Below are 19,767 nucleotides of genomic sequence, written 5' to 3' on the forward strand. Positions count from 1 at the left end.
TTTGGCTGGAATGCTGCCATGTATTTAAAGAAACCAGGACCGCCATCACCTGGCAGCATTGCTCGTTCACAGAAGAGATCTTAGCTCAGAGTTACTACTGACAACTCACCACAAAACTTCACCAGAATGTCCACCGTGGTCCCTTGTCCCTTTCTGCCGCACACAACCACTGTAAGCTCTGAGCAGACAACTAGAGTGACTATACAATTCACTATGGTTCGGTTACAAACTGAAGTTTGGTAGCAGCTGTGTCACCACTCCTTCCTGTTCTCCTGGGATCAGCTCCTGCCTGTAGGCAGAACCCTGGAAACAGACCTGAATGTAGTTACATGTACAAACCTGGAGCTACAGCTGCACCCAGGCAGGACTCCCTGGCTTTAACTCAGGGCATTTTATCCTGTGTTATTACATTACCTTAATATGCCCTCTCTCTGGATCAGAGCTGGCCAGGTTTTAGGAATGATGCATTTTAGGAATAGGCTGTTTCACAATAATCTCATATTCCAAAATGCTGAACACTTTTGACCCTGTCTCTCCTCCTGGATACTGTGGTGGCAGTAAAGCTTGGACAGACTAGGAAGTAGCCTCCATGCTTCAGTGTGAAAAGGAGGTGAGCATAAAAGTAGGTAACTGCACAGCCTTCCCACAGTGTGGATTTCGTGATCACAGCCATACTGGGATCAGGGCTAAGTTGTGCTACCTAAGTCTAAACTGTCCCTTTGAGTACAACAGGCAGGTCAAAATGGTCAAACTCCAGCTTGGGAGGAAGGAGTGGATTACTGTAACAAGTTGTGCTGAAAGTCTGTAACATCCTGATAAACAAATTCATCTGCATTAATTAGCAGCTCAGTAAGTGGGGTAGGCAGCAGCAACTCCAGATTTATCATCTTCCACTAACTCAGCCTCCTCCACTGTGATCACCGTAGCAGCTGGAACCTCTCCTCCCACCTGGATCTCTCCAGGGAAGTGCACAGGGCCTTCTGCCTGTGCCCCCACGTAGGTTGGAGTACTGTACTTCATGAGAACAGTCTTGAACTGCGCCAGGGGTGCATTGGTACGGACTCCCATGGGGTCAAAGTGGGTTCGGCTCACGCGGTATCCATCCTCTGACAGATAGTACAGGAACTTATTTAACCTGAGAAGAAACACAGCAAAACCAAACCCCACATTCAGAATGGACGTGGTGCTTACAGGGCTGACTCGGAACAAGCTGTGTGTGTCAGTGTCAGACCAGGCTGGAAGGTGAGCCCACACTTACTTAGGCATGTTCATGCCCTTGATGCTGTGCCGGTGGATGTTGTAGTAGAACGGGGGGTGCTCAGCACTGTGCTCGGCCCGCTGCCGCTTCGCTGCGCCGCGAAGCACCTCCTCACTTTTCCGTTTCCCTGCACCACAATGAGGCCACAGAAACCACTCAGTACTCACAGGCACCCCAAAAGTGCCAGCAAAGCCTCAGACAAAAACGCAAAAACATAGCCACACAGCATCTTCAGCTGTGTGCCTGCTTTTGTAAGCCAGTGTTTGCAAAGGTAAAATCTGGCCTGAATTTAATCAACAGGCCATTTTCAGCAGTAACGAATAAATTCAAGTGACCTTCATGAAGTATTTGGCATTCTGCTTTTACCAAGAAATACAATTCTGGATAAAGATAAAATAAAATCAGTACTGGGTGGGGAAAAAACTTCAGAGTGCAATACTGTTAAATATAAAAAAAGCTACACCAAAATGCTCCACTTACCATGTACCAAGTAGGATTCTGCAGAAGTATTTGGTGTTCTAATATATACACCACACTCTTCTGGAATACAATTAGAATGCAAAATTAATTCTACTGTAAAGTGGCAAAATGCTTTAATTATACAGAAGGAAATAATTATTCAATAAGGCATTCAGCTCTATGGATACGCTGCTGTTAAGTAACTTATCACAGATCAGCATCTCTAAAAATCACCACAAAGCCAGTCATCTCTGTGAACAGGCTGCCCCTTTTCTTACCTTGTTTGTTCTCGTCACCAGGACTGTGAGTAGAAAGATGTTTGAGAGTTGTGCACTCTGCTTCACAAACTAACGTCTTCAGAAGTGGCTGAGCTTCATCCAAGCCATACTGCACAGCCTCCAGGAGCATCCTCCTGAGGAATCCAGTGTTAAAGAGAGCTCCTGACCTACGAAACAAAAAAGAAGTCAAAAGTTTAGGCTTCTTAATGGAAGCTGCTCCAAAATTCTCTTGCCCAAATTGATTAGCAGTTATGTTACACTGTTTTTTTTGCAATGACAGCAACACTGATCTTGTTTAAAAAAAAAAAAAAATCAAGATCTCAAGAACATTAATTTTATTTCTGCCCTAAGATGTTGAGAAAGTCATTCAACACCTGCAAGAAAGGTACTGTTGATTGCCAATCATTTTTAATACTGTTTTGAAATGGTTAAAAGATTTAAAAATATTTATTCTTGTTTCTACAAATATTAATTTACATGCAATATAATATTTATTACCATCATCACATGTAATGATTTATTTAATGAATTCTCCACAAGTATAGAGTAACAAGAGTTACTTAATATTTGGCCAATAAAGGAACACAGAGGCAGGTTCTCCTGTGCAGGACATACTCCATAAGTGCACTGAATGTGAAATTTAAAATGTGTTACTATTTATTAACTGGTTTGAACGAAAGGAAAAACTGAATACCCCACTATATTCAGATCCACACTCAGTTTCCTGAGCTCCTCCTGATTGCTGTACCTCCTTTTGTATTGCTAAAATAAAAACTGTTTTGGTATGAACAGCTGAGCTTCAGAGCTCCTGGACCCAGAGTGACTCTCCAAATGTGTCCTGTGATGTGAACTTACCAGAGAGGACCAAGAAGCACTGCAGTCTTCCCAGGCATGCTACCATGGCAGTCACAGGGCAGCTGCTGGTAAGGGTTTTCTGCAGTAGAAAAACAGCATTTAAATTCTTTTGAAATAGCCAGTCATACGTGTGTTACTGCAGAGATGATACAGATACGGAGAGATGCAGTGGGAGCTCACTTCAGTGAGGTATTTGGAAGGACAACAGCAGAAGTGGTGACACTATTTTTATAGGAGTCTAGAAATGCAGGGACATTTCTGTCTATTCAATTCTTTAAAAAAATACATCAATCATATATAATATTGACAGAAAAGCCTCCAAATATCCCTGAGCAAGCCAGAGTTTGTAAGAAATTAAATAGAAAGTAGAAAAATGTTTCTTTTGACACTGAGGTGAAAATATAGATTTTAAGAGGGTTTCACACGTGGAGTAAAGATGGAGGAAAAAGGATGTAGTTTTTAATCCTTCTTCTTCCTTCTTCTCCATGCTTCTGCAGTTTTTAGAAGCACAGAATATGATTGGTTTAGAGTTAGTCGCACTTTTAATTACGTGAGTAGATATAGAAAATTTATTTGTTGAGATATAATAACAATACACATGTCTGTAGTTAATAGGGTAAAAGTTGGTATAAAGGTGAAAAGACCGCGTGGTTCAGGGCCATTTTGTATCATTAGTACGAGATGAGCCGGGCTGTGGTGATTTAGGCTTGTGCAGCTAGTCTGGATAGACCTGCCAAGTTTTTGTAAGGATCCTTCAATAAACAGGAGAAACCAGAATCTAATGAGCCTGGGAGTTTTTATCGAAGAATAAGGACTGAGATAAGTGGGACTCCCCACGAGGGAGGATCCCAGGGGAATTCAGCCCAAAGGAGGCAGAGAGAGAGAAGTTACAATTTTCACTTTTGCCAAGCAGCTCAAGATGAGATTTAGTGACTGATGACTTAATCGTTAATCAGTGTTAAAACACTGAAGAAAGCAACATAACTTCCCTATGTTTTTTTCAGGTAACAAGGAAAGTATTTGCCTTCCTACTGTTACATAAGCAGCTGTCCAGGTTAACAATAAGCGCCAACTAAAAAATCTGAAACATCAGCCAGTTACATCTGCAAATCACAGTCCACCTATGAGTCTTTAAGCCCTGTGCAATTAAGCAAACAATTAATTTACAAATTAAGATCTTTACCATAACACTATACTCAGCTGCTCATCCCCATCCTTTAAACTTCTATGTTATTTTTAACAACTTTATAATACCAGGTTCATTACATGCTCAGGCATCTGACTGAGCAGGGCAAAGACACCATGAGAGTTGACAACAAGCTATGCAAGAGCCTCCAACTTGGAAACAAGGTTTTAGGGTTTATATTCATTTAAACTAGCATCTCCGGGAGTGCAATTTTTGTCTTCTGCCTTTGCTAACGTGTGTGTGGAGACACCCATTAACAACAGCAGAGGAAAGCCAGACTGCTCAGTCCACTGGATGTTAAGGAACTGAAATGCAGCAGAAAAGCCATCTGACACTAAAAGCTACCCAGCTGCTGCTGTCTGGAGGAACTCAAGAGTATCAAAGGCTACCCCACTCCTGGGGCTTTTCCTGAAGTGGCAGATCCATGGAAATACCAGGCATCCTGGCAGCTCCAGCAACTGGAGCAGGCTGGGAGGATGTCCTGTGTAGAAACAAATCTCAGAATAGTTTCCACCCACTGCTACCCCCTGTCATGGGCAGGGACACCTTCCACTATCCCAGGCTGCTCCAAGCCCTGTCCAGCCTGGCCTTGGACACCTCCAGGGATGGGGCAACCACAACCTGAGCAATTTGTGCCACAAATCCAATCCATTTACAGGAAAATCCCTACAGACAACCGATCCAGCTCATGGCCATGAAGCACGCTGCCCTCTCCACCTCACACAAACCACTCATTGTTACTTACAAGGGAATTGTTACCAATAGGATGTAAATATAAACAAGATACAGAACAGAGATGCCAAGTGTAAAGGAAAAGCCATTTACCTTCCATCATATTGCCCTCTTTCTGGAAAACCCTCTCTTCACACCACTGGCAGTGGATGAGGTATCGGACCTTCTTTGCCGAATCATCTGCAGGGGTTGGGCCCCGTAAAACTCTGACCACCACCAGAACAAAATGTTCCAGAGCTACTGCCAGCAGCACTTCAATGCCTTTGTTACAGCGAGTTGCAGCTCTAGGGGGAGAAACACATGCAAAAAAACAAACTGTACTGAATTCAGTGGGCAAACACTGCCATGGACACCTGAACCTACTACACAGTTCTTGAGCTCCTAGAGAGAGATACTGAAGATTTGAGAGATCTGGAGGAAGTGTTCTTTCTGAAGTGCCTCATTTTGTGGCCTTCTGGGCAGGCCAAGCAAATCTAATTTTGATTCTTTTTATAACAGCTAGAAATACTTGGTCTGCCACCTGCATCCTCATATATGCAGGTAGAGTACAAGGGAAATCTAAACATGTTCAGGTCAGCATTTGTGCTTTGGCATTCTCAAAACCTCTGGTGATTTAATTTCCTCCTCATCTTTCCCAAGCAGTTGTCCCATCCTCTTGCCTGTACCTTTTTTCACCAATTAGGTTTTTGGTCTTCATTTATTTTACAGACTGAGTTTACTGAGAGTGTCTATATGCAAATAACTGATTTCACAAGTCAGTAATCACATCCATCTTTTGAAACTCAAGTGAGAAGGACTATCCTTTTTGAACCTCAAGAGGATCTGGTTCCACTGAAGCAAGTCTAACCGAAATGCTTAGCTGGAAGCCATTCAAGCAGTTTATTTTGTATTTAGTAAGTCCTATAGAGCTCTAAAATGGCAAAATTGATAGAGAAATAGAAGAGTTTAAGTCTGGATTTTTTTTTCCACATTATCATCCCATCCTCCCTACCCTACTGATGCATTTTCACCTTGCCCAGTCACTAATTATTTCTAATAATTACTTTAATAATTTTAAAATTATATTAATTTAATTATTTTTAATTGTAATTCTAATAATTTTTTACCCTAATTGGAAATGGTTTAGCAGTACCTTGTGACAGCAGCAATTACAGTCCTGGCTGCCAGCTCCTTGTAGTACTCAGTTCTGACAATATTGCAGCCATAGTGACGCAGGGCCACGTGCTGAGCCTTGGCATAGAGGGAGCTGATGTCTGTGGATGTCAATGACACAATCCCAAGGTTTCTAACGTTTCTAAAGGCAGAGTCCAGGTAATTCACAGAAGTTCCAAAGGGGTCCAAATGGCTGAAAAGAAAGGATGTACCGTTGAGTGTCTATAAATGCTCTAGAGTCTGGCTTTACACTGAAGAAAACACTGTTTTATAACCTTCACCTATGATCACATTTAAAACAGAAAGAAGGAACAGGACCAGAACTTCCAGCACTGCTTAGATCTGGATGTTAGTCATTAATAACACAAAAAAATCATATCACTTATTTTGGTATCTGTATAGGGTTTGAATGAATGCATGTATATACCCAACCTGGAAGAATCAAGCCTGCTTTAATTCAAAGTTAATATGCTGCAAAATGGATAAAAACAAGATATGCAGCAAAAAACCAATTTTAACTAAAAGAAGTTTAAAAAAACCCCAAAACTGATTTGGTATTTCCCTTCAGCAAACAATGAAGTTATTAAAAAACTCCAGCCGGGGTTAAAATTTTCATGTATATTTATAATCCATTCTGAATGTCAGAAAGCCTAATATTTTTCCGTCGCTTTCTGAAACATTTAAAATTGAAGTTCTGTCCCCACACCATTTCTTGGACAACAAAATTACATTTCAAGTGACTGTTCCAATTTCTCCAAATAATCATATACTGGAAAGTGGGGTGGGATGTGTCATTACCAAACCAGAAAACTGACAGAAAAATTCAACACTTACATAAAATCAAATGATCTCAAATGCATGACAACATTGGCATCCATTTTTGTCACCTCAATGGTGTCACTATTTTCTTCTCCGTTTCCCACAGTTTCATCATTGTCTTCTTCCCTAGTGTTCAGTTTCACCTTCATTTTGTTTAAATGACAATTTTCCTTAATCATTGTCACAGAATTTTCATTACAGTCATTAATTGTAACTTTCACAGAATTTCTGAGGTGCTTTGCCCACTGCAATCCCATGATACCTGAGGAAAAACAGAATTTAAGGACATTAAGACAACTGATTTTAAGAAGACCACTGAACCTTAATATTATTTACAGCCTTTTTAAAATACAAATTTTGACAGCTGTCTTTTTGTATGGAAGCTTCCCTGCCTAAGGAAGAAAATTATTGTGTACCTCATTATTTTTTGAGCATGTGATGTCAGTTATGAATTTCTGCTGCTTCCACCTATTTGGTTAGTAACCAAAATATTAAAGAAATGGACTTTACCAGTGGCACCAAAAGCATCCAAACATTCAATGGGTTTGCGCTCCCCAGCAAGCACGGCCAGTGCACAGAATATCAACTGCCTGGAAGATAAAAAATGGCCATGGTAAGCTGAGAGAACATTTTTATTTCCTTTTCCCTATTTATGTCCCTTTAACCTAACAATGGAATATTTAAGCTAAACTCCACCTTTTACAGGAAGAACTGTAAAATCACTATGCTGAAAAATTGAATTCTACAGCAGAGTACTCTTAAGGTAAGATCTACTAATTACAGGAAAATACTTATTACTTCAGAAATTACACTATTTCACGTATAGTGTTCATCGGTATAAATATTATTTGTCAAGAAGAGTTTTCTGATGAGAAACTCCTTTCTCCTGCCCTCTAAACAGAAGTTTAGCATGGCTGCTTTTCAAAACATATTCTTCACTACAAACTCACTATCCCTCTGATGCATCCTCCCACTCCCTGCTCTCTCACCTGTTGAGTTTCATTTTAGGATTAAAATAGGAATCTGTTTTCTGGGGCGTGGAGTAGTTGGGAAGAACCTGCACATCTGTGGCTGACTCCTTCACCACTTTGTAAGATGACTTGGGAGCACGAACTGAAACAAGTAATTGAGGCGGAATAAACAATCAGTGAGAACTGAAATTGATATTAACACAGTTGGTAAATTAAATTTAAAAACTGCTCCTGTAAATCAAGAATTCTGTGTTATGCTGCAATCCAACAGCACACTGACCAGTATACAAGGATGAGGAGGGAAGCACGTAACAATTTATCTTCTAATCTCCAAAGTGGCAAGTAAGGATCATGCTCTATCACCATTTTATTCTCATAAAACACCCGTTTTGTTCCTCAGTCGGGCTCTTATGTATCCACTCCAGTTTAAGAAAGCCAGCCCCTGAGCCTGAGGTTTAGCACATTTGTTTTGCATGTTTAAACATGATAAATTGCTAATTAATTAAAACCCTGTTAGTGTAGTCCTGAATGTGTCTCAGTGAACTGCATGAACAGCCCCATGAAATGTGCATAAATAGCATAAGCACATGGACAATTCCAGCACAGGAGCTCTGTGTAAACAGCCTGTGGCAGAACTTTCAGATCTGAGAGCTGTAAACACAGGCTGCCACTCCTCTGAGCATTTCATCCCCAGTCTAAAATGTACCTAGGACAACCAGGAAAAACTTGTATCAACTGTATACCTCACCCTGCCTCTCTCAGGGCACACACACACATGTGGTCTATCTGCTCCACTTTTGGGGGCCCCAAGAGCTGCCAAGTGCATACAGATTACAAAACCTCTAGATTTCTTCTCCCACCATGAGGAAAAACTGCCTCATGCATTTTGTTAAAAAATGCTAAATGGGCCATTCTTCACTCACAGCTCTGAAGGGAAGCACAGAGATATCAATGTATTTCACAACACAAAATCTATAAAGACATGGAATATGGTACTACTATCTCTTTTCAGACATGCAAACTGATGCCCAGGCATCAAACTACTGGCATTCAAGTTATTTAAAGATGTTTTAAACCTAGTTTATGCAAGTTTAGAAACCAAAGTCTCATTCTGGACAAAGTCAGGTAGGATTGTAATTTACCAAAGAACTACTGACACCTCTATCATGACTCTTCGGGACTGAAAAAATACCAACTTGTTTTGGGAATCCAGGCTAGTGCAGTCTGGATAAAAAACAAAGCATTCTTACACTGCAGAAAGATTTACTCCAAAATTTTTTTCTGTGGATGCCATGTCCCTCACTCTTTTGAAGACACACAAGCTGGTACTTACAACATTAAGGGTGAGGGGAGTAAGCTGTCAGTAAGAACACAAGAACTGGTCAATGCAAGACTAAATCGCAACTCTGCTACACCTCTGATGAAACAAAATTTCTGAAATATTAAGGGCAGATTTTTCATTAGAAAGACTAACTCTGTTTCTGAATTTTTCCCATGTCTCCCACCCCTTACCAACAGTTACATTGCATATGACAGAAAGAAAAAGACTGAATGTTTCCTGTCAGTCAGAGCTCACCTGTGATAAACCTCGACTCAGTCTCTCCTTTATTCACGTGACGATTAATGTGACCTATCATGTCAGTTCTTCGTACTATAGTCGCTGAGCAGATGATACAGTGGTAATGAGCTCCCATCTTTGACAATGTCTGTAAAATAGAGGCTTTTACATAGTTTCAGAATACATAAAGCATGGCTGAAGTAGAACTGAACACAGGCATATGAGAAGTCATCTGTTTGTTAAGTCTAGAGCACTCAAAATATCTGGAATCTACAGCCATATCTACATAATACATAATCTACAATATCTGATCTGGGCAGCCGCCCCCACAATGAGAGAGGTACAACCACATGCAGCTACCCAAGGGTTCTATCACACATCCTGGACCAACAAACTTTTGGCATCACACACAGAGGAGCAAGATGTATGTGGCGACTAAGCAGATATCCAAAGCTCCCCTCAGTCACCCACTGACTTCTCCCACTTTGCAAAGTAACAAGAATTTCTGTGATTCAGCATTTTTACCTGGTCTCCAACAAGATTGGGTTTTACTGGCCGACAAGATAAGTGACAGATGCACATTCTGTACCCTGGAAAACAAATGCCATCTCAGAACAGGAAATGAGCAGCATGTCTGTGGCCTCCACCACATGCTCTCACCTCAGATTTCACAAGACAGCAGTAAGAGAACATCACCAATTATCTGGTACTTTCACTCTCTGCACAGGGAAATTTATCAGCTAATTATACATTTTAAACTTTAAAATGCAAATAATTTAAAATTTATTTTAATAAAGTCTCTGAGAATCTTACAAAGCTACACCAAGTCTCCAGTTCAAAAGTACCTGTGAGTCTTTCACAAGAATACTGTTACCTGGCAAAAAGACTTGTGTGAAGACTCCTATAAAAATATGTTCCACAGTTAAAGAAAATCATAATGAGATACCTGATACTCCAGTTAGAACATTTATTATTCAACTTTATCTTGCCCATCCTCTAAATAGTCACTTTATTTCCAACAACCCATACACCTGGATTTTCAGAAAACACACAATGTTCACTTTATCTCCCTTCCTAAACTTCTTTCAGGGATTTTAATGCATCTTACAAGCAAATCACGGAGTTTATTAAAAAACAATTAAAGCTACTAGATACTGATACTACATAAAGACTTCAAGTGTTTATCAGAAAACCAGGGAATCCTTATGATCGACCAAAACGGACCACCCCTGTGTGTCTGATTATTATTAAGATATAACTTTTATTGAAGTAGTTTTCAATACACACACATTTTAAATTTTATGGTAATTTTCTTGACATGCCAAGCAATTATTGGTGTTTTTCTAAAGAGAAAATGCACAATTGTAACCATTTTGGCTGGAGAATTAATAGTTATTTCACATTTACATTTTACATCCCACCTCAAAATTCATTCTGTCAAAATATAGTTCTAATTCAGAGCTGGTAACAAAATGTTTAAGTCAAGAGGAATTTTAAAAGATGAAACATAGAATATACCCACAATTTCTTCTAGTATTCACTATTCAAACTCAATTGCCATTACCTTCAAATTCAACAGAAACCTTCCAGTGCAAATTCTGCAAGTGACGATGGAGTTTGTGGCTATAGCAAGCTTTGAATTTCTCCTCAGGACACAACGGACAAGGCTTCCTTTCATCTGAAAATACAATTAAAAACTATGAGAAATGCAGTTACCACTCATATTAGCAGAGATGCAGGCCAAGAGAAAAACGGCTGAAGGTAAAATCAACATGAGTTAAGAGATTAAATCCTCAGGGAACATTCTATTTCAACTTCAAATTTATAGGTTGCCTCTTTCTGCTGTGCAGAATATAGACCAAAATCACTGTAAATTTAAAAATCATTAACTTCTACAACCTTTGGGTTTTGGTTTCTAGTATTTTTTACTCCAGCAACATGAGGCTAATGAAACTTCTGAATAGTACTGAGGAACAACAGAACTTTACAGATGACATACAAAGAATTGAAATGATAAAAAAAACACCAAACCAAAACCCTCAACAAATCAGGAGGTTAGAACAAGACTTTGTTGCTCCAGCTCCTGGATCTTTTTGAAAAAACAAGTAGCTGATACCTATTTAAGCTGCAAAAAGATAATATAAATAAATATAATATAAATATTAATATATATAAAAATATTATATAAAATATTATATATATATATATATATATATATATATATATATATATATATATATATATAAATATAAATAAATAAATAAATAAATATAATTCTGAAAACCAGAAAATAATTCTTGAAAATCCTGTATGTGAGACAAAAAGCAAAGGCAAGGCTGTGTAATAAATGTGTTGAAGCCGTTGAGTACTAACCTAAATAAAAGCTAGCTGAATGTCAAAAAACCTCTCAGGTAGCATTTAGCAGAACAACAGAATAAATAAGAAATTAATTTTTTTGGTAATTTTTTTACAAAACCCCTTTGTAACTTTTTAAAATTCTTTTTTTTTTCTTTTTTCTCTCCCTTGATTCTGCTGTACTTCTTCTGTACTTTTTTTGTCCTGGATTTCTCAGCTTCTCTGCTGAGCTCCTTGGGGATACTCCTTCATGGGGAGTCCCGCTTATCACAGTCCTCTGCGTCAGAACAAAAACTCCAAAGCCTGTTAGGATCTTGTTTCTCGTATTTATTTAGGATTTTATCACAAAACTTGGCAGGTCTCTCCAGACTTTCTGCACAAGTTTAATTCACTGCAATCTGGCTCATTTCTTTCTGATGGTACAAAATGGCCTTGTGGCTCACTTTGGCCTTTGAAGATGCAAAGTGGCCCTGAACCATGCAGTTCTTTTATCTTTATATTCATTCTTATCCAATTAACAATAGACACGTACATTATTTTTCTTAATGACCCAATGACCCATCACCTGTGTGCTGCACTGCAGCATTTTCTATCTTATCACCTACTATTACCCAAAAACCTTTAGAAGAACATGAAGAAGAAAGAAGGAAAAGAAATAACATTCTAAATCCTCCATCTTGTCTTCTGCTTTCTAAACTAACTTAAACTTTAAACTATAACATTTTCACCCAGTGACTTAAGAAAACTCTCTACTCTACACACTCACACCTTTAGCTTTTCTATTTAACAGTTGTTTTCATGTATCACCAGGAAAACATGCTCATAAATTTCATATTGTATGAAATTCAGTGTTCTTCTGGATCTCAGAGCTAAGCATCAGAAACAAGGGCACAGACTCTGTGTTTCAGACTCCAACACAACTTGTGTTTAAATATCATAAATATATGTAGTGCGTTAAAATTTAAAGGAAAATGTAAATACCTGTAACATGAAGATCTCTGTTCTGGGACTCTGCTGTGGACAACTCACCTTCTCTCAGGTCAGCCAGTTTCTCTAGATCAGCAAGGTGTCTCTGAATTGAAATATGTTTGTCTAAAAAAACCCCAGAAATATTTAGGAGTTAAACATTCTTAGTTTAAAAAGTGTTCTTAGCTTACTGCTACTTTTCTATGCAACATTTCAAATCTAGCACTATTAGAGAATGACTGTAGTAGTGATTGGAATACTTGTTTTTGTTGTTTTACGTCCATGGCAGCAGGAATGACTACAAAAATTATCCCCAGAGTAGCTGTTAAATAAGATCCATATACTTTCATACAGTACTACTTCCTCTGACACAGAAACTTTCTCAGATAGAAAGACCCTCTTTAAAAAAAAAAACAGCTGAAAAGATCAAGTCACATTCCCTTTACACCCAGTTTTACTACTCAGCATTGTTAGTGAACACAACAATGCACTTTTGTACTGCACAAAAAGCAGTACAAAAACATCATATGAACTGACTGGCAAAACTAAATATCAACTAAAACTGGACTAAATTTAAGAACAGTTATTCACTGTGGAGCCAGGATACATTAAATTCTAACATTTTTTTCTTTCTCTTAGTAAACAGTTTAACCTTTAAATCTACCTCCTGATTTTTCAACTTATCAGTCAGAATTTGTCACTACCAAGAAAATTATGCTGAAATCTGCTTTATTGATTCCAGCACACAGAACATCCCAGTCCACTGTAAAACAGATTCTGTAGCAATTTTAAGCTTTACAATGTTTTCCTGGATAAATCTTCATGTTTTCTTGTGCAGACAAAGCAATTGATCCACGTGGTTACGATACAGAGGTGAGTTTTAAAATGAGATTTCTCACATTCCCTTTACCTTTCCTCCCTAGTATTTCTATCTTTCCTCCAGCACATGACACAAATATTAAAGAGTTTATTAGCAAACCTCTTGGGTAATCAGATGATACATCCAAAATGTTGCTATCAGATTCTCTTGGGCATTCTTCCTCTGCTCCTTTTTCTTCAGCTTCCAATTCTGACTTGGGAATTTCCACATCAATGTTGTTGCTTTTCGCTTTTTCAGAGACCACCAAACCATCTTAAAACAGAACAAAAACCCAGTAAATGTCGTTGATGTAACTGAACTATACAAATATGTTCATTTGTTTCCAATAATCTGGTGCTGACTACAAGCATAAAAGAGGAAAAAAATTATGTAGGAGAATAGTATGAGATGAATTTACACTCCCAATTATCCTTGGAAACCACTGTGGAATAATGTCATCCTGGACAACTGAAATGACTATTCATGCATCAGTATCAGATGCTTAAGGTGAACAAAATAACATTTACACATTATTTTCTGGCAGGATGCAGTGAAGCAAGGCAAAGCAGGGAAGGAGGAGCTCCAAATTCCCCTGACAATTTACTATCGGCTAAAAAAATTTGACAACAGTTTAGAACTGTTAGAATTCGTGATTCAAACAATATGAAGGAAGAGATTAAGGCAGGAATTTGCTATCAGCAGATGCAGTGATGAGGGTAAGTGCTGGTGCCATCAGCATTTGCAAATGAATGACTTCCTTGGGCAGTACAAGATGGGCCTGTTGAAGAACTTCAAGCACTTAAAGAGGCTGAGAGATGGGGCAATAAAATGATGACAATAGTCAAAACCCAGGGAAAATAACTGAAGGAAGAGGTAGAAATCCCCAGAATGTGTGGTCTGAGAGGACATAAGGAAGCACTAGGAAAGGGTTCAGAAAGCCACGTAAATCTATAAATATTGTCCTGCTCCCAGCAAGATTTCAGGGGACAGGTGAGACTAGTGAAGTTTCACCACAGGTAACAAGAAATAAAGCTCTGGCATCGCTTTGCAACTGAGAAGCAACAGAGCAGGCCAAGGCTCTTCTTCCTGGATGGGACAGACTGGAGGTGCAGAGAGAGCACAAAAGGCAACCACGCGCTGTCTTATCCCAACACAGAAACTAGGATGCACCTCATGGAGAAAATATGGATCTACAAAATGGTTTGTTCTCTGGATTTGGCAGGGAGCAACCTGGGGTAGTGGAAGGTGTCCCTACCTATAGCAGGGGCTGGAACAGAATGGGCTTTAAGCTCCTTTTCAACTCAAACCATTCCATGATTCTCTGATTTCACTGGTCTTCCCTATCCACCTATTCCTGACCACAACTTAAGACAGACTAGCAGGATCTTACAGCAGTTCTTCAGATTCCCCTGGACTACTTTTGTTTGTTTTCTTTTAAACATTGCTGTTGGGTACAAAGATCTGTTATTATGAAAACTAAAGAGAAAGAGAAAATGGAAGGAGTACCTCACGACAGGGGCTCAAGAAACTTGAAAAACAGAAGCACAGAGTAAAATTATTCTACCTAACTCAAAATCTATCAGGAGATGCATTGCTATGCAGAGATTGTTGCTGTGTTCCTCACAGACCTTTTTTAAGCTGACCACTCACCTAAGATTTGCATTATGCCTAGTCCTCCATTAAAAAGTTGCAGGATTCCCGATGAAAGTTTCTACATGCTTTATTGATATAAAGATAGAAAGAAAACGGGTAAGTAAAAGCATGTTTGGTAAGAAATCCCTAACAGCTATTGATTAATTGGGAGAAAAGCAGAAACAGTTACAAAAATGCATAGTGAGAGCACAGCAGTGACAAAAAACTTGCAGAGTTGGACCATCTGCATCTTCAGAGCACGTGGAGAGGTTAAAATGGTTGAAAAGGATAATACGCGTATATGTAAAAAAATCCAGTTAATATGTAAATCTATAAGGAAAGAAGTAAACTTCCTCACTGAATGAAGAAGAAAAGCAGGGTCCCACCGAACCAAGACCTCCGGAATTTTTAAACGTCCACAAGGAATCACTGATTATGCACTAACAGAATAAGGCTTCAGAGAGCCTAAAGTATACTTACACGAGAAAAAAAATTAATTAAAAGAGTCAGTTCACTCGAACCGTAATGCTGCAGAAGCAAAGGGCTGGCAGCAAGAACTCATTTGGGGAGCTAGAAGTCGAGCAAAACCAGTTTACAGAATCCCAGAGCGGGTCAGATCGGAAGGACCACTGCGGTCCGACTTCCCTGCTCCAGCAGGCTCGTCCCTGAGCACATGGCGCAAACACGTTTCGGTTTAAAAAACTGCGGGGAAAGATGCGCGGCTGAGCCCGTGCTACCCAAGCCGCACCTCGGGCTCCCCATGGGACCTCATGGAATATGAGATTATCAGCAAAATGATCACCAAAGGCAAAGTATCGTTAGGTCTGGGGAAGAAAGAAGCGATAGGATCGCCGGTTCGAGCGTACCGAGGCCCAGCAGGAACACATGTGGCCCCGCACCACGCTGGGAAAATGGGAGAACCGAGAGTCTGCGCCTCCCAGGGCTTCCCGGCGCGGGCAAACGGAGACGGAAAGCAGCCCCAAGGTGTAAATTCAAACCCGCCCGGGCTCGGCCCCAGCACGAAGGGCCCGACTCCCCCTGCCCGCCCGATTCTCCGCCCGCTCTCACTGAGCGCCGCCGGCTCGTCGCCGCTTTCATGATCGCGGTCGTGGTTCTCCTCCTCCTGCTGCTCCTGCCGCCGCTCCAGCGCGGCCTCTGCCGCCTCTAGCGCTGCCATATTCCCGGCGAGGAGCCAGCACGCTGAGAGCGGCCCGCGCGGCCCGCTCCGCCTACACTTCCCAGCCGCGCCCGGGCCGGCCCGGCGCGCACCGCGGCGGGGGAGGAGCCGCGCCAGGCCCCGAGGAGCCGCTCAGGGCTCGGGGTGGCCGCTGTGGGCACGGCCCGAGCGGGCCGACTGGCCCCGACAGCCGATACGGGGCCCGTTGGGGAGCGGCCGTGCGGGGTGAGGCGGGGCCGCACGGCGTCCTGTGAGTAGGGAGGAAGCGGGGGGGAAGCTGTGCTGGCAGTGCCCCGGGTGCCTTGCGGGTCCTCGGGCTCTCCGCTCGGAGGGAGTGAGGCAGGAGGCTGCTGCCCCTCAGCCCCCTGTGGAGAGACTCCTTCAGAGCCCGGTGCTGCCTGCGCCTCAGGGCGGAGCCGCTCCCGGGCGCCCCTGCTCGGATCTGGGGGCTCTGGGTGAAGCTGTCCACAGTTCCCCTGAACTTCCTTGTTGGTGTGCGCTTATTTGTGTGGAGGGGCTGCTGCGGGATGTCACTATAATTCCTCCATCCGCGGGAGGGGCCGAAGGTGACAGTCACACAGTCAGGACTGCCTTAGAGAGTCACAGCTTCAGCTGGGCTGGAAAAGCCCTCCAAGCCCAACGAGTACAAGCTGTGCCCGATCTGCACCGTGTCACCTGCCCAGAGCAGTGAGTGCCGCTTCCAGGCCTTCCTTGGACACCTCCGGAGATGGGGACTCCCAACACCTCCCTGGGCTGCCCCTTCCAATGTCCGACGGTCTTAAAAATTGGTTATATGACTCAGTGTTAAAGGATGCTAGTTTCTATTGGTTTGCTGGTACAAAATAGGTGTCTCTGGGGAGGTGTAATCGCTGTCCTTTCTGCTCTGGCGGTCCCTCAGATGTGAATAATTAACCCTGTTGAGATCTGCTGTGGCTCTCTAATGAGAAAAGAAGACTACTATATTTTTCTCTATGCAGTTTTATCTCATCTGGACTTAAAAGCTTGAAATAAGTAATAAAGACAACAGCCTTTTTCTCTTTGTAGGATTTGAAGATGTCTAAAAAGAAGCTGAAGAAAATAGCTGGAAAGGAAGTCTCTTTGGATGGCCAGGATGACAAAGTAGGAGCAAAAATATTATTACTTTTATTATCTTAATTAAAACTCCTGCATTCAAGAGAACATTAATTGTTTAGCTGCCTTGTTGTAGAAGGTTTTAGCCAATTTAAAGACCAGGGTCATAAAGAACATCAGGAAGGTTGAGTTGGGCAAATAAATGTTTTTCTTCAGAGGCTGTAAGTAGCGTGGGTATCAGAAAATAAGAGACTTATTTATTTTAGTGTGTCTTTCTGTTTGAGGGAAGTTGGGTTTAATACTGGTACTGAAACCAGTGCTGTTTTCTTGGACTGTTCTGTATCTTGGATCATATATCCTAATTTTCTGATTAACCGCAAGTTGTACTTCACAGCATTTTGGTGAGTGACTCTCAAATATTTCCTTTTAGGGACTGAGACATAAATTAATGACGAAAATTCTCAACATATTCTAGTTCATACTTGTGAGTCAGCTTTCACTGAATCACGTGTAAAATGCAGGTGCTACAGGAGTTGTCATCTTTCTAGTCATACTTGTAGCTTCCTATTATTTTTTATTGTTTATGCTCACTTCTAACAAGTTATTTACTCTCAGAAGTGCAATACATTGTTGATAAATCAGTAGTTTAATAAATCCACGCTTAAATTTGCTAGATTTTTTCCCATGGGATTTTTCAAGGAATATGTATAAAGTGAGAAAGCTTTTATCAGTCTTCTCAAAATTTTTTTGCAAGTGTTAATAAATGAGCATGCTTATGGCCTTATAAACTGAATTATTCATGTTAGAAGCTTTTTGATCATAGGAAAAATGTTGTTCAAAGTCAAATGTTTGTAACTTGTTTCTTTCCCTGAATTCCTTACTACTATTCGATTTGTCTTTTAAAATTAACTTATCCTAAGATGCATTATTGTTTTGGGTTTTTTTTTACTTCTGTAATACAAAGGATAAACACTTGGCTTAAAACTCCATACTGTAATTCATTTGCTAATGCCTCACCGGTTTGAAGAATACAGCTTTAACAGCAAAAAGATAAGAAAATCTCTAATAGGAGCAAGTGTCGTGCAGTGTGATCTCAGCATGGGTGGGAGGTGCCTTATTCCCCAAAGGAGAGGAACAGTAAGAAAATTTGCATATGATGATTAAATTAAGTGAAAACTTTTGAGAAAAGGAGGAGATAGGTTCAAAAGAAATATAAAAAATGTTACGAAAACTCATGGTTGTTGGGGAATAGGCCTTGAAGAGAGAAATTAATAACTGAGCAGCTGGAAAAGGGTTTGTTATCACCAGAAGTTGTCCCAGCAGCATCATGAGCTCCACCTACCCCTAGGGAGCTCCTTCACTGCTTTCCAGCTGGTTGAGACAGCAGGGGGGTGCATGTGACTTCGGGGGGAACCTTTGGAATTGCCTGGCATTCTGTTTTTCCTGGTGCATTGCTGGTACTGGCCCTGCAGCTCCAGAACCAACCACGGTCCAGAGTTCTCAGAACTGCCTTAATTTAGGACTCCCCTGATTTCTGCAGGCCTTTGATTTTTGCCTTAAGTGCTCTCTAGTGTGGAAGTAAACCAGCTAAGGCCTCTCTAGGTGGGAAAAATCACTGCAGCAGTGACCCAATGGCCTCACTAAGTCAGCATGCCCGTTACTGAATGAGTGAATTATTTCTGAAAGGTTGGACGGTCTGGACCTTTCTTATCAAAAATAATCTATGTGTTGCCATTCTCTGTTGTAACTTCCTACACCCTGCTGTGGTTTTCCTACAGTCCTATAACCCAGAGGTGTATAAAAGGTACTTGTGGGACTCATGGTTTTGCCTGAGTGCCTGTGAACTGATCAGAGTAGGAATGTTACTATGTCAGATCTGTAGTAGTCATTCTTGATTCACTTTGTAAGCATTAAAGTGTTCAATAATTAAATCATGAAGTGCTGCTACACCCTTTTCACCCTTATCTTTGCATATACATCCTTGGCAGCCTTTGATGGTGTTTCTCTAAGCAGCCAAACCACCCAGTTGTGACATTGTCTTATGAAGGGTATTTTTTTAACTCCAGTTTCCTCTGTAAGCCCCTAAATTATTTTTTTTTGTTCAGAGCTCTGAAGACACAAGATCTTACAAGCACACTGTGAAAGGAGAAACAGAACTTCAGAGGTAAATTCTCAATCTGTCATTAAATAGAACTACTTAAAAATATAACATTCGCAGACCATTTCATGCTGAACTGAACAGTTTTTTCAACCTGTTCACCAAATAAAATATGGTGTTTAAACCAGTCTTTCTTTGGATATTTTAAACCTAGTGTACAGTAAATATAATTACTGAGTATTTTCTCTGCCCTTATAATAAAGTTTCCTAATAATTTTTTCATATAATTAACAATTTCTGTAGCATGTTACTATATTCCCCTCTGTTGTTCCTTTTCCAAG

The 19,767-nt window shown here is 40.6% G+C and overlaps 2 protein-coding genes across 15 annotated transcripts in view; one reads left to right on the forward strand and one right to left on the reverse strand.

Moving 5' to 3' along the window:
* TRMT1L (tRNA methyltransferase 1L) lies at nt 1-16,373 on the reverse strand. Of its 4 annotated transcripts, none has more exons than XM_086842741.1 (17): nt 15,561-16,311; nt 15,099-15,166; nt 13,569-13,721; nt 12,653-12,715; nt 10,833-10,946; nt 9,794-9,858; nt 9,287-9,416; nt 7,729-7,852; nt 7,250-7,329; nt 6,755-7,001; nt 5,901-6,113; nt 4,862-5,052; nt 2,851-2,929; nt 1,996-2,162; nt 1,739-1,798; nt 1,259-1,385; nt 1-1,135 (listed from the first exon to the last, which is right to left on the reverse strand). In XM_086842741.1, exons 2-17 carry the CDS (start codon nt 15,109-15,111, stop codon nt 847-849), a joined length of 2,115 nt encoding a protein of 704 aa, XP_086698867.1. In that variant the 5' UTR covers nt 15,112-15,166; nt 15,561-16,311; the 3' UTR covers nt 1-846. The 4 variants fall into 4 exon arrangements, with proteins under 4 accessions (XP_086698867.1, XP_023787376.2, XP_023787379.2 ...); XM_023931608.2 differs by having other exon boundaries at nt 12,605-12,715; nt 15,561-16,012; XM_023931611.2 differs by lacking the exon at nt 15,099-15,166 and having other exon boundaries at nt 12,605-12,715; nt 16,149-16,373.
* The window catches only part of SWT1 (SWT1 RNA endoribonuclease homolog), a 26,773-nt gene continuing 23,261 nt past the window's right edge, over nt 16,256-19,767 (forward strand). For 3 of the 11 annotated variants that reach the window (XR_015274070.1, XR_015274073.1, XM_086842738.1), the window contains exons 1-3: nt 16,341-16,507; nt 17,302-17,376; nt 19,434-19,492. Coding sequence is in view for 6 of the 11 variants with exons in the window: in XM_086842738.1 (XP_086698864.1) it covers nt 17,311-17,376; nt 19,434-19,492 (125 nt within the window). In the remaining 5 variants the exon portion in view is untranslated. Of the gene's footprint in view, nt 16,945-17,301; nt 17,377-19,433; nt 19,493-19,767 lie in introns of all 11 variants that reach the window. The other 8 variants (XR_015274071.1, XR_015274074.1, XM_086842739.1 and 5 more) reach the window with 6 other exon arrangements.

The sequence above is a fragment of the Cyanistes caeruleus genome, chromosome 9 (genome assembly GCF_971803275.1).
Source record: "Cyanistes caeruleus chromosome 9, bCyaCae1.hap1.1, whole genome shotgun sequence".
Classification (NCBI taxonomy): Eukaryota; Metazoa; Chordata; class Aves; order Passeriformes; family Paridae; genus Cyanistes; species Cyanistes caeruleus.